Raw genomic sequence first — 13,408 nt, 5'->3', positions numbered from 1 at the left:
GGATCTTCACGATGAGGGAACTTTGCATCTGTGACTCGATGTCCTCATTTCCCATAACCTCCTCCGTAATACTGATAAGTCAAGAAAGCAAAACGCTCAATTTCAGGACACAATGTCGATAGATCATGTCATCCTTGGCTGCTCTGCAAATAAGCTAGAGGCAGAGATCGCCTTTCTTAATGCAGCCCTTTCACCGCTTGGAATCAAAGAGCAATTCCGTGTTGTTCCACAAGTTGTAGCCTTTGGTAACGATGAAGATAAACGATTTTTCTGGGTGAGTGGATTGGACCGAAATCAGCAGCCAATTGAAGGCGACAAGCCGACACATATTGCGTTCAAAGCGCATGGTGGGTCCTCCAGATACATGGTGACCTGCGCTGGGTACAATGTTGATGTGACGTAGACAAAGATCAAATCGATGCCTTTCACAAGGCGGCGATGGAGACTGGTGGCAAGGACAATGGAGCTCCCGGCCCTAGAAAGCACTACCATGCCGGATACTATGGTGCATTTGCCATCAGTCCTGCTGGAAATAACATTGAGGCTGTGATCCATAATTTTGTCCAGTAGTCGTTCGATACGTATATCAATCTGATATATTTCATTGGCCGCCAACGAGGTCGACCACCATTGAGGCTTGATAGGGACATGTTTCTAGAGTATACGCGAGTTGTATGGAACCTTCATGCTTACTTTCCTCTTGAGAAAGGCAACCCAAATGACATAAAAACGCCACTGGCGGCTCAGAAACGTCTTACTCAAAATCATGCAGCCAAGCAATCATCTCATCAAACTTACAAACGGTTCTGGGGCGCCCACACAAGCTAAAATGCTGAGAATTAGTTCTTGACTGCATGAAGGTCTAGAACAGACGATCAGCTACTAATAATTCTTGAGTAATTTGATGTCCATAATCAACAGTTCAGCTTCGCTTTGCGGATATCACTCATGTCACTCATTCTCAAATCACCTCTTCGTGTGGCCTCGAAATAGGATCAGGCAAGTATTGTCAGTGACCCTTAATTTCTCAGCAACAATGCATTGGGTCTTAGCCAGCGCTATCGCCAGAATCCATCTGAACTTCTGAGTGCCTTGTCTGATAGGATGCATTAGTTCAACGTCAACAGTCCAAAACTCCTGGGCTCGTGCGCCTCCGGCGATGCTAAGCTTTCTTGTTGCTCATTCAAGAACGAGATGTATCATTTTCATGCCCAGCTTGATATATAAAAGCCCTCTCGCGTCTGCTTCTGAATATGTTTCCTTAAATATTTATTCAAGGCTCCATAAAAGAGCTCGTACTAGCCTATGAAATTCTGTGCCATACTCACTGCTCGTTCACAATGAGACAAGCGAGCCTGCTCTTGGGCTTGGTGTGCACCTCCATAGCCTACACACCCTTTCCCAGCTCCTCAGGCGAACTTGAGATACGCAACAAGCTTTCATTATAAGCTCTCGCAACTGACAGCAAGTAATTCAATCTCTACGATCAAATATCTACCCAGGACTTCTTCGCCGATTACCAGGGATAGACTTACACCGGTCTTAAAGCCTTCCAAACTTTCGAGACGGGGTCAATCGGCACCAGCATTCCGCAGCATGCTGTGAGCTCCACTGTCATCGACTACATTGATTGCAAGACACCGACTTTAACGACCTACGTGGTTGTCACTTATTTGGGTCAAGGCCGTCTGAGAGGGCAGGTCCTGTCATTCTACGCAAAGTACATGGAAAAATGGATTGATGAATATGGACAGTGGAAGATTGCTCGGAGACTCTTATGGCTTTTTGTAGGTCTTCTTACTGTTTCTGAGACCAAATCTATAAGACTAAGAACCATGCAGTCACCGGGTTTTCGTGGTAACCTCGCTATTCTGTCGTAAATTTATGTTATCAAGTGTCAAATCAAGCGATTCGTATTACTTCCCAGTTGACAATATGTTGAACGCAGACGAACTCAATTTTCTAGGCAAGTGTTTGTGGGAGTATTACCAACAGAAATCAAAAAGAACACCTGGTCCAACGGGACTGAAGTCTGCCATCATCGAAATCTCGCAAAGGTCGTTTGCATGTGTGGGCAACTCAGTCAATAGTCTGGAAACCCCACAGGAGTCTGTCTACGAATCTTCTTCTTCTCGCCTTTCTAAAACCTTTTAGCAACATTCATTCCACTCTCTACGAGACCATAACCAGTCCGGTGTTTACGTCTGAGATTTCTCATCTCCCATAAGCTGGCGGTACGCGCTTCTTCCAGGCCCCGGAAAGGCAAAACCTGGTTCCTAATCATCAGGCGATTGGATCCATGGCCAGACTTCAGTATCATGTCTCGGGTAAGGCACGCCGGACCACTGTCATGAAAAGCGCTATCTAGGAAGATCTTGACGCAAGGTCTTGGATTTTGGCGATCATCGTCCTTTGTTTCATCGTCTGAAGGCCACCACGCCATTCTGACCAAGCAAGTACAATTTGGCCATCCTGAGTGGAGCCATCGGCATCCACAAGATGTTGCCTCTCTCCACTTATCTGACAAACTGATATCTAATTGGTTCGAAACAATCTCGCATGGGATGCTTGTTCACATATTGGCACCTGCGGCTCTCGGGTTCGCGTACAACTCGCATTGCATGAGGACTCCCAACAAGCAATCCCACGCGGCGGCATATCGACTGCTCTGCGCCAGCACGTGGTTCCAAAAGACGGTAAGGCAACAAGCGAGGTACCAGGTCTATAGGTCTATTCATGGAACATCATCCGTCGACTCTCAAGAAACGAAACACTGATAGCGCATCCGTACCTGAACTTTGTACGCGCAACAAAGCTGGCGATTGGCACAAAGCGCAACGCTTAAAAAAGGAATCCCACGGTTTCACAATTCATTGCTGTGGACCCAGTAATTCCTGTCCTGCTTTATCGATCTGGATTTTCATAAGATATAATTTTCCGTTTCCGACGGTAAAGGCCTCTCTTTGCTAACAATGTAATCAGTCGCAACACAATCGAGATACCTCGAGGATTGAGGCTTGCGTGGCTTGCATCTGAATATGCCCGTACAGGCGATGACAGGTAAGAACAGTCGAATACGAGCCATGTAAGACACCAGCACAATGCAATTCAGGCCAAGGACGATTGATAAAAGGGAAAAAATGCATTCCCAAAATGCACGCGTCTTATAAGAAGAGCAAAGACAAATCCACTTCTCATTTCCTAATAACTCCCATCTCCACCTCACCTACCTTCAACCAATACTCCTCCCTACCAACAAAATGCTATCCCCACTCTACTCCCTCCCCCTCCTCCTCCTCTCCCTTCCCCCACCAACCCTCTCCGCAACCCTCCACCCCCCACCCCCCAACCCTGGCCCCGGGACCCTCTACACCGTCACCCCCGCCCTCGCCATAACCTACACCCCCCTCGCGACTAACGAAGACTGGCCCAGCATAGTCCACTGGCCCACGATGCTCCAATCCTTCATCGACAGCGAAAGTCAGGACCCAACGCCCGTCACAAAGAACTTCATCTCCTTCTCCGAGCCGGGTGTTGGGTACGACCCTGGCGCATATATCGCGCTCGTCAGCCTGGATGACCCGAAGCAGGCGTTTACCGGGGAGGTGTTGCTTGCGGTGTTGGAGAAGCTGAAGAGTGTTGAGAGGCCGGTGAGGGCGAATTTGACGATTGCCACGGCGGGTGCGAAGGGGGTGGAAGGGTCGGTGGTTGGGGTTGGGTGTATTAGTGGGGAGAGTGTGCCTTGTGAGTTAGATGTTGGGGTTGCGTCGGCGAGGTAATCGGACTGTTCAGGAGGCTATAACGCTGAGGACAGGTCTTTCATATAGAAGCGCGGGCGATCTCCGTATAGTGAATACAATATGCCTGCTTATACAATATGCCTGCTTATACAATATGCCTGCTTATACAATATGCCTGCTTATACAATATGCCTGCTTATACAATATGCCTGTTTGAGTGGTTGATACTCCCCCATCACTATGGACTCAATGAGGGAGGCCCCTGATTGTATTATCATTCCACAATCTGTCATTGCATATGTGATTTGACTCTTTGCACGCTCTTCATCTATTTCTTCGCCTTCCCCTTTCTTGTCAACTTTTTGATGGCGAATAGAGCCTCTCTTAATGTCATGAACACAAGCATGAAAACGAGTACAGCAAAGAAGACGAAGGCGGTGATGATAGAGTAAATACCAAACCAGCGACACACCCACGCGAACGTCATCCAATTGTGACTGTCGCCATCACCTTTGATCGTCTCAACAGTCAACACAACTTGCATAGCGCTAAGGACTACGGTGAAAAACGCAAATATGAATAGTAGCGGCCCGAAAAATCGAGAGAAGTATGTGCCGTATCCGTAATGTATCAGAACTTTTTGGAAGTAGAAGCGCCTCAGCAAAGGCTTTGCCCAGAAGTTCAATCGACCTAGTCGTAAGTCGCCGTAATAATATCGCGGCGACACCTCATCATCGGTAATATCGGCAAAGTGACTGAAGAATCGTAGGCATTGAGTATAAGTCACTGTCCTTGGAATCAGGTGATGTTCTTTGGCGATTCGGAAGTCCGAGGGATGCTTGACAAGGTAGAAGTATGTTCTCAACAGACCTGTTGCCGCATGTCTTAGATTACGACACCCAGGTTCATCATAAAGAGGATCATTGCCGAGAGGTAGCAGGAAACGGTGCCAAAAAGCCCATGAGAGTATGCACGGTGTAATGGGCTTCACGAAGAAGCGATCGTAGATCCACGTACAGTGCAGTTCGGGATTCTCAGTGACGGTTATTGTGCGTCCCTTGACAATTTGCTGGTGCAGGGAGGAAATGTGGCTACTTCTTGGAGTTGCGACAAGCCAGAGATAGGGTGCCATGCGGTCCAGATCCGGTGTCAGAAGTTCAGAGTTCAGGACATACGTGACTGAGTCAACGCTTTGCAAACAAGCTTGCTGGGATGAACATCCTGGGAGCAAATTGAAGTCCTCTTCTTGTTCATCTTCACGAAGAAATAATTGCTGCCTGTCTTCGCCTTTGTCCTTTACTGTTGTCTCTACAACAAGACTCTTCTCTAATTCAGCTTCTTGGGGGAAAGGATGTCGAAACATGATTACATGAAGTGGCTGGAGATCTACTCTAGAAGGGTTTGACCTGTTGTTAACCCTTTCCCAGGGACGAAAAGCTCAGCGGCAGAGGTAACGTTCCCCCTGCATCGATTGGCGCTACAGCTTCGACAACACCATCTCGTTCGAAACGAAACCTGGCGCCGCAAAGGATTACAAACGAAAATTGCAGCCTTACGCGCTTTGCACAAATGTGGGACCCCATGATGGTTGGTCTACTATTTGTGTGGCTCACTCTGATTGAGTGTAGTCTGATTTTACTTATATACTGAGGGCGATGATATGTATACTATGGAAAAAGACAAGTAGGCAACATAGAGCCTGTCTGGAGTCCTAACGACCAAGAAAACTCTGCAGCAGTCCCTTCTTACCTTTGGACGCTGTGTCTATCATATAATGCTTTGGATCAAGTGCCTCACAATTGGCACTTTTAGCTTCGCCTTCCAGAATCATTTCACTAATAACGAGACCAGTACCAGCTGAGTTATGGATCCCCCACTCGTCATGTCCAGTGGCAAGCCAGACACCTTCAACACCTGCCGGTCCAACGATGGGACCCACCTCTTCGTCTTCATCATGGGGGCGTATTTGAGGTTTGTAGCAGGCTTGTCGTGTGATCACTTCCCCGTCGCGAATTTCTCCTGAGATGCTAAGTCGAAAATTAGTCATGGAGGGTTGGGGAAATTCCCCCCCGAAACAACATCATGTGCTTCACAAGCTCCAAACATAAAACACTACGCAACGGACTTTCACAATGGCAAGCTGCACGACCACCATTGTATTTATTTTGCATCGAGTCTCCTTTGCAACATACTCGTCGACTTCTTTTGCAACCACATTCTCCTATTGCGAGCCGTGGTGAAAGTCGTGGTGAGGTTTGCATGACGCAAGTTGGGGGTAATACTTTACCAGAGAATATGGCAATAATAACTACCGGCAATGCAAAGCTGGTGGAAACCACGCTGGAACTGAATAACGTACCTTTGAATGGCCTTCCACACATCCTCCGTCTTCTGCTGATCAACTTCTACATGGCCGGTGTCGTCAGGGAGTGCAACTCCGTAGTCGTCAGGACCACAAGCATATACGGTATCGAAATCGTACAAGCCGTCTCCTGGCCGAGGATATATTTCAGGTGAAAGTATCTTTGATAATGAACCATCTTCCGGCGGTTTTATTTCAGGGAAAAGGACGTAGGGTGATAAGTCTCTTGAAGGCCGAACAACCACACTGTGGCCCCGAGGTGCTCCCAGCTGAATAGAAGGGAACAACCTTGGCGTCCACGGGCCGGCAGCGATTAAGACATCAGTAGCAGCAAGAGTGTGGCTACCAGCCTTCTCTTTGTCGGTGTATGTAACGGAATCAACGCCCTTCTGATCCTCCTTGTAATTCAGCTTATTCACAGAGCCCAGCAGTATCTTAGCTCCTTTTTCTTCGGCCAACCTGGCAAGAGTCGTCGTAAACATGAAAGGATTGACTTGCCCAGAGTTGTTCAGGTTGCCGACCTCATCGTAAGACTTGACTGTTCCAGGGAGCAGCCAGTCCAGTGCCGAGGGTATTGAGGTTCCATTGCTTTCCGTCTGGCTACCAGGAGTCTGTGCCTGTAACTTTACCTCTGCACAATGAACGTTTCGGTGACCCCAGATTTTATCTCCGCCATGTTGTTGAGCCAGCTGCGCATGCGTTCTAAAGCTCAGGGGTGCCAGACATTTTGGCGTTGCCCATTCAGCAAGTAACCCCCCAGCCTTCCCGGACGAGCCTCCGGCGATGCTACTAGCTTCCAACAGCGTGACCTTATGTATATCAGGATTGTAGAGGATGTGATGCGTAAGAAAGTATGCTGCTGAACATCCAATAGCGCCTCCACCTGTATATAGATCGATAAGTCTTTCATATCTCGAGGCAAATCTTCTGTCTTGGCTCACCAACGATCACGATGTCCCGAGGCTCTTGAGCTAGCTTTCGTAAGGTCATTGTGCGTGGCCAAAGAATAATGATAATATAAACGACCACGGCCAGAGGTAAAAGCTGTGTGCTAATTGCCCACCTCATACGAATCATGTATGAACGCAGGCCATTATGTGGCAAAAACCACGAGACTTGGACAAGGCTATGGCTGCCTAAGCACGAACATGGGTTGTTAGAGCTAAGCACGCCCTAATGCAGCTCATGCCAAATCTCGAAGTACGCGCCTCTGGGAGGACGATGATCTCTATTTCCGCGGCACGAAAACAGAAAGATGAGAGAATACTCTTGAGCTATCCATGGAGTGCGAATTGCCTTGCTGATCAACCAAATGATACTCCCAACGAACACGGCTGTCATCACAAATTTCAAGTATGAAAACGCTCACGGGAGTGACGGGACTCGCGATCAGTGACCCAGAGCGTCCCCGGAAATGAAACCCGCCGCCCCCGGCGGCAAGATTAGCGGGATTGCCCCTAAAGTTCATACGTTACGTACCCTTGATGTCTACCCTTCTTATAGATCTCCCCACAAATCACAGCATACTCTTCGGAAGTGGCCTTGACAACAGCCGTGTCAAATGCACAATAAAGCGCGAAGACGACTTCGGGGTGTATATACGTCTGTATGGCCCTCGGTCGGGTTTGTAGAGGTACAGCACAGCAGGATCAAGGCCGAGAAGCGGCTAGATCCTGGACGAGATACGAGATGATCACAGCGATGATCCAAATAATGAGCGGCTCGAGAACGAACGATCGCCCTTCACCAGGCTGGCGAATCTGTGCTCTATCGGAAATGAGAGGTGTCGACGTTCTCCTCCAGATTACGACGTCCAGCGCTATTGGTTGTAATAGCACAATTATTGTCGTTTCGAACACCACACCATCTGTAGTCATTTCGGGTCCACTGCCCCCTATGTTGCTCCATACCACCTTGAGATTTTACAGCACTCTTCGCTATTCAGATCGCCACCTCCATAGCCCTTGAAGCTTTGTTTGAGGATTCCATATGTTGTATTGTCAATTATCAGCTGCGGAAGCTGATTCTACTAAGATCCTGCATGTATCCCTGGCTTTTAGATGCAGATTTGCTCCTCGATTTCCAAGCTTTGAGATCAGCGCATTTGGTGCCCCGAGCTAAGCATGAGGCTCAAGACAAGGCTACACTCGTTGCTCTTACTTCGGACGCGTCTGCAATTTGGGAACTCTTCCTCTGACACATATGCTGGTAGCTTTGCAGCTATGTCCAGACTGTTGCCCATCATAGTACTTCATGATGAAAGTCAGTGAATTATCAGTTAACTAAGATGGCTCGTCCAAGTTCTGCCTGGACGGATATGGTTACAGAACAAGTTCGTCTTACTGGCTCCATGTGACCAACTCAATCTAATCCTTACAGCCGAGATATACCTACGGCCTTCGAGTTCTCTATGATGCTGGCCATAAAGAAAGCAACGATGCCCTAGTCGAGTCAGTCAAGGTGTCTCAACCCTCTGCGAGCGCAAGGCTGACATGCCGAAATTTTGGTCGCGGTTCACGGGATTGGTGTACACCCAAAGAGTGCATGGTCGAAAGCGGGCGTAGACTGGCTACGTGATGAACACATGTTACCGGATATCCTTCCTCAAATCAGAATTATCCAATTTGGCTATGAGTCGGAATGGTTCGGTCGTGATGCGATCCAACAAAGGCTTCCTCTCGTCGCAGATCAGTTGCTACGTGGACTGATGGGCCTCCGAAAAGTGGGTACCCTGGATGAAATTAAATGCCTGCAGTCGAACACTGACTATGAAGAAGTCCTGTCCACAGAGACCACTCGTCTTTATGGGTCATTGTTTTGGAGGCCTTGTGATTGAGAAGGTATGTATTGGGATCCGGAAACTCTGCCGATCTCGGCTGACGAACCATCAGGCCTTGATATCTGCAAAGCTTCATGACACCGATTTTCCTGGAGTTGTGCAGTCCACCGCCGGAGTCATATTTTTGGGCACGCCCCATCGCGGGTCGAAATCCCAGTCCAAAGCTGCTGTGATTGCAGCAATAGCCTCTGCCATGGGTTGCGGTGAAGATACCAGCCTTTTAAAAGCAGTGGAGAAGGATTCAGAAATGCTCCATGATCTTCTCTACGATTTCACACGGACTGTGAACACGGCTTCCATACCCCTTTTCTGCTTTTTTGAGCAGCATAAATCTGATATCTCCAAAATAGTGAAGCCCAGAGGTTCCTTTCTCCCGGCTTATAAGGTACGCCGTCCGACATTTCCAACATCCTTCTAATGTAGAACCAGGAATTGGTGGTTGATGAAAATTCCGGCTGCATAGATGGCTTTCCAAAGTTGGGTCTTGCTTGCGATCATTTTCAGATGTGCAAGTTTTCTGATCCAGAAAATCCAAACTTTCGTCTCATTTGTCAAGAAATCCGTTCGTTTGTAGATACTGCACCTGAAAGGGTTCGCAGTAGACTCAATCGTAAGTGCCATAATTTGACCTGGAGCCCTTGCAAATGCTTACAGAGCGTTAGCATCGGATATTGCACGACAGATGTCAGGTGAGTATTCAAAACATTCTAAGATGCTTCTTAACGCTTACAATGACTATCCTAGCCATTGAAGAAGAGCGTGACCTTGCATGCCTCCGTGCGCTTTTTATCACAGATCCTCTGGATGACATGGAGAAGATTCAGAACAAGCAGGATAAACTTTTAGAAGGGACTGGTGCTTGGGTGCTGAGCGACTCTACTTTCACCAGCTGGCTGAACTCAGATATTGGGCGTCTGCTCTGGCTCCATGGCGACCCAGGCAAAGGGAAAACTATGCTTGCCATCTCACTGGTGAAGGATCTCACTGAAAAAGTAAGACTTCAAGGATCTGCAACAACGTCAGCATTGGCATACTTCTTCTGCGACAATAAGGACTCAAGAAGGAAGACTTGCACATCTGTTCTACGTGGTTTGATCTATCAATTGATTTGTCAACGACCGGAGCTTTGTGTGCACCTTCGTGAACAATATGAAAAGCAAAAAGAGCATTTATTCTCTTCACCTAACGCTGCACAATCACTTTGGCGCATATTTCGTGACATTGTTAGCTCGGAAAGTCTTCAACAAATATACATCGTTATTGATGCCCTTGATGAATGCGAGATAGAATCCATAGATACTCTATTAACCCTAATTGATCCGGCATCCGAGCCTGAGCTTACAGATCTTGCTGATCATGCGCTTCCTCCATCAGGGCCTGGAGGCTCAACCAAAGTCAAATGGCTGGTGATAAGTCGCAATGATATCGCAATCAAGCAGACCCTGGCGGAAAGTTTAGGTATTAGCCTGGAAGATAATGAGACTTATGTGACCAAAGCCGTCAGGCAGTTCATCGTACTCAAGACAAATCATTTACAACATCGGAAGAATTACAACAGGGAGCTGAGGCACATAGTCGAAAGTCAGCTTCTTGAAAAAGCAGAGGGTACATTTCTGTGGGTAGCGTTAGCTTGTCGTGAGCTCGCAAAACCTCGAGTACTATCTGTCAACACGATGAAGGTACTTTCTCAACTCCCTTCAGGTCTGACTCCGATGTATGAGCGCATCATGGAACAAATCCTCGTCCCTGAAGACGAGGAGCTTGTCGAGATCGCAAAGTCTATTTTCCGCGCAATGGTAGTCGCTTTTAGGCCATTAAGTCTTGGTGAGTTGGGCTTGGTAGCAGATCTTCCAACAGAGCATCGACACAATATTCCTGTCATAAGTGAATATGTCAGCCAATGCGGCTCCATGGTGACGGTGAGGGATCACGTCGTCTACTTCGTTCACCTTTCGGCAAAGACCTTTATTCAGACCATGAGCAGCACCCAGATAGTATCAAGCGACATCAGTACAGACCACGAGTTCTTGGCATTGAAATGCTTTGCTTATATATGTAAGGAACTATCGAAAGACCACCACAGACTCTCGCATCTCCACGACATCGAAAGTGGTGAAACAGAAATTGAATATCCTATTCACTTTTGGCTCGATCATACAAGATCATCTTCTTTAGGGATCACTCGAAGCTTTGATCTGTGCGATCCGTTCTTTGATGGAGACTCAGTCCAAAGGCAATTGTGGTTCGAAATTTACTGGACTAAGGTCCATGCGAAGTGGGAGTCATGCCCTTCCTCATTCTCTGCGCTTCATTTAGCGGCGTACGCTACGCTTCCTTGGCTTGTCCAGGCTCTCCTTCAGGAGAAGGGTTCCACCGTCGTTCATGCTTTAGATTCATTAGGCAACACCCCGCTGCTATGGGCCGCCAAGAATGGATGTCGAAGCAGTGTTCAGATGTTACTTGAAGCTGGCTCAGATCGAAGTCACAAGAACCACGAAGGTATGAATGCCTTACAATGGGCTGCTGGCAATGGTCATGTTGAGGTACTTCAAGCTCTGTTCGACGGAAAGGAAAGCCTAGAGATTACAGACAAGAACGGCTGGACACCCTTGCATCGGGCTGCCTACAATGGTCATGTCCAAGTCGTCCGCCAGCTACTGGACTTTGAAGCCAACATAGAAAAGCTTGATGGATCTACATGGACAGCTCTAACGAGGAGCTCGAGCAGTGGACAAACGGAAGTCGTGAAACTATTACTTGACAAAGGCGCGTCAATTCATACATTAGACAGGGAGGGTATGACGCCTATGCTACATGCTGCGTGGGGTGGTCATACCCAAGTTGTTCGCATGCACTTGGAAAAAGGATGTGATGTAAATCATAATGATTTTAACGACTGGACCGCCTTACACAACGTTTCAAGCAACGGCCATGTCGATGCAGCCAAATTCCTGCTCAAGAAGGGAGCCAATGTACAAGCCAGAAATACTGATGGAAGTACGCCATTACATTTTGCGTCATGGTCTGGTCAACATGAAGTGGCTACGACGCTAATCGATGCTGGTGCACATGTTGATGCTGAAGATGATGAAGGGGAGACCCCTTTACAACAAGCAGCCTGGAGAGGTCACCGACTGACATCTAAGGCCATCATCGACGCAGGGGCTGACGTTGACAAAAAGAACGCCGTAGGACACACTGCTCTTCATCAGGCAGCAAGCAGTGGAGAAGAATTCATTGTCTCAATGTTGCTTGAAAGTGGAGCAGATCCAACACAAGTCGATAAATACGGGCAGAGTGCTCGTGCGCTCGCAGAAACCAATGAGCATGACAACACCGCCAACCTCATCAAAATTAGGGAGCGAGAATTGGTCATTTCTTCTGTCAGAACAGACACGCCTGTCGATAGACACCCGCTGGACGAGGCCGTTGCTGAAGCTTTGGGTATTCAAGCAATATCTTCTATCGCTGAGCCACACCAAGCCGCGGGTTTCTTTTTGCCGGAAAAGATCACTGCTTTGGTTGACGGAAAACGCAAATTGTTCTACATGAAGTCTGGCTCCAACAAAGAGATGTTCGAAAGTGAGATATAGTTTCCCCACAGTAAGCAAACACTGACCTGCTGGCTAGGTGAACATCTGTCACTTATGCTTCTACACAAAGCTGTACCTACTTTATCGCCAAAACCCCTCGCTTGGGGAAAATTCAAAGATTCGAACACTTGGTACCTAGTGACAGAATGGGTGGATCTCGAAGCCAATGAGGAAGACACAGGTATGGAATTTGGTCTGACCTTGGCCCAAAAGGTTGCAAAGCTGCACACAACCATCGCACCCGTACCTGAAGGGCACAAGACCCCCATGTTTGGTTTCCCCATTACAACATACTGTGGGTCAACCCCTGTCAACAACACTTATTGCGGCTCGTGGGCCAAATTCTACTCTGAATATCGCTTGCGTGCTCTTGCTCAGATCATAGAGGAGAATCATGGCACGGACAAGGAATTCACAGATGCTCTCAACATCCTCATTGATAATGTTGTACCTAAGCTATTGGGTAATGGCCACCTAGGCGGGAAGCAAGGAATCTCGCCTGTACTAATCCACGGCGATTTGTGGGAAGGTAACAAAGCCAAAGCCAAATTCGACGACAGGAATGGCCTTGAGCCCGTAACCTTCGATCCAGCTTGCAGTTACTCTCATTCAGAATTCGAATTGGGACTCATGCGAATGTTCGGGGGGTTCTCGGCTGGTTTCTTCAATGAATACCACCATTTGATTCCGAAGACGGAGCCGAAGAAGGAGTACGAAGATCGCATGCAATTGTATGAGCTGTGAGTAATTCCTGATCCTTTCGGCATTGAGGCTACGAATCTCCCGCTCACATCGAACTGCTAGATGGCATTATATGAACCACTACGCCATATATAGTGGCGGGTATCGAGAGGACGTCATGGATGCTGTGAAG

The 13,408-nt window shown here is 47.8% G+C and overlaps 4 protein-coding genes across 4 annotated transcripts; 2 read left to right on the top strand and 2 right to left on the bottom strand.

The window, feature by feature from the left end:
• Nucleotides 1-112: 112 nt before the first annotated feature.
• Nucleotides 113-570, top strand: KY384_003578 (uncharacterized protein; the record flags this gene model as incomplete). Its single annotated transcript, XM_044812092.1, has 2 exons — nt 113-347; nt 404-570. 2 exons carry the CDS (start codon nt 113-115, stop codon nt 568-570), a joined length of 402 nt encoding a protein of 133 aa, XP_044671225.1.
• Nucleotides 571-4,068: 3,498 nt separating this feature from the next.
• On the bottom strand, nt 4,069-5,103 carry KY384_003577 (uncharacterized protein; the record flags this gene model as incomplete). Its single annotated transcript, XM_044812091.1, has 1 exon — nt 4,069-5,103. One exon carries the CDS (start codon nt 5,101-5,103, stop codon nt 4,069-4,071), a length of 1,035 nt encoding a protein of 344 aa, XP_044671224.1.
• Nucleotides 5,104-5,451: 348 nt separating this feature from the next.
• On the bottom strand, nt 5,452-7,092 carry KY384_003576 (uncharacterized protein; the record flags this gene model as incomplete). Its single annotated transcript, XM_044812090.1, has 3 exons — nt 5,452-5,767; nt 6,100-6,985; nt 7,044-7,092. 3 exons carry the CDS (start codon nt 7,090-7,092, stop codon nt 5,452-5,454), a joined length of 1,251 nt encoding a protein of 416 aa, XP_044671223.1.
• A 1,778-nt stretch (nt 7,093-8,870) lies between these two features.
• KY384_003575 (uncharacterized protein) lies at nt 8,871-13,278 on the top strand (the record flags this gene model as incomplete). The annotated part of the gene is made up of 6 exons (XM_044812089.1): nt 8,871-8,942; nt 8,994-9,326; nt 9,371-9,551; nt 9,604-9,630; nt 9,686-12,523; nt 12,572-13,278. 6 exons carry the CDS (start codon nt 8,871-8,873, stop codon nt 13,276-13,278), a joined length of 4,158 nt encoding a protein of 1,385 aa, XP_044671222.1.
• Nucleotides 13,279-13,408: the final 130 nt, after the last annotated feature.

The sequence above is a fragment of the Bacidia gigantensis genome, assembly GCF_019456465.1.
Source record: "Bacidia gigantensis strain McMullin 20006 chromosome Unknown contig_180, whole genome shotgun sequence".
Taxonomy (NCBI): domain Eukaryota; kingdom Fungi; phylum Ascomycota; class Lecanoromycetes; order Lecanorales; family Ramalinaceae; genus Bacidia; species Bacidia gigantensis.
The sequence above is the reverse complement of the archived record's forward strand: the minus strand, read 5'-3'. Positions and strand labels throughout refer to the sequence as shown.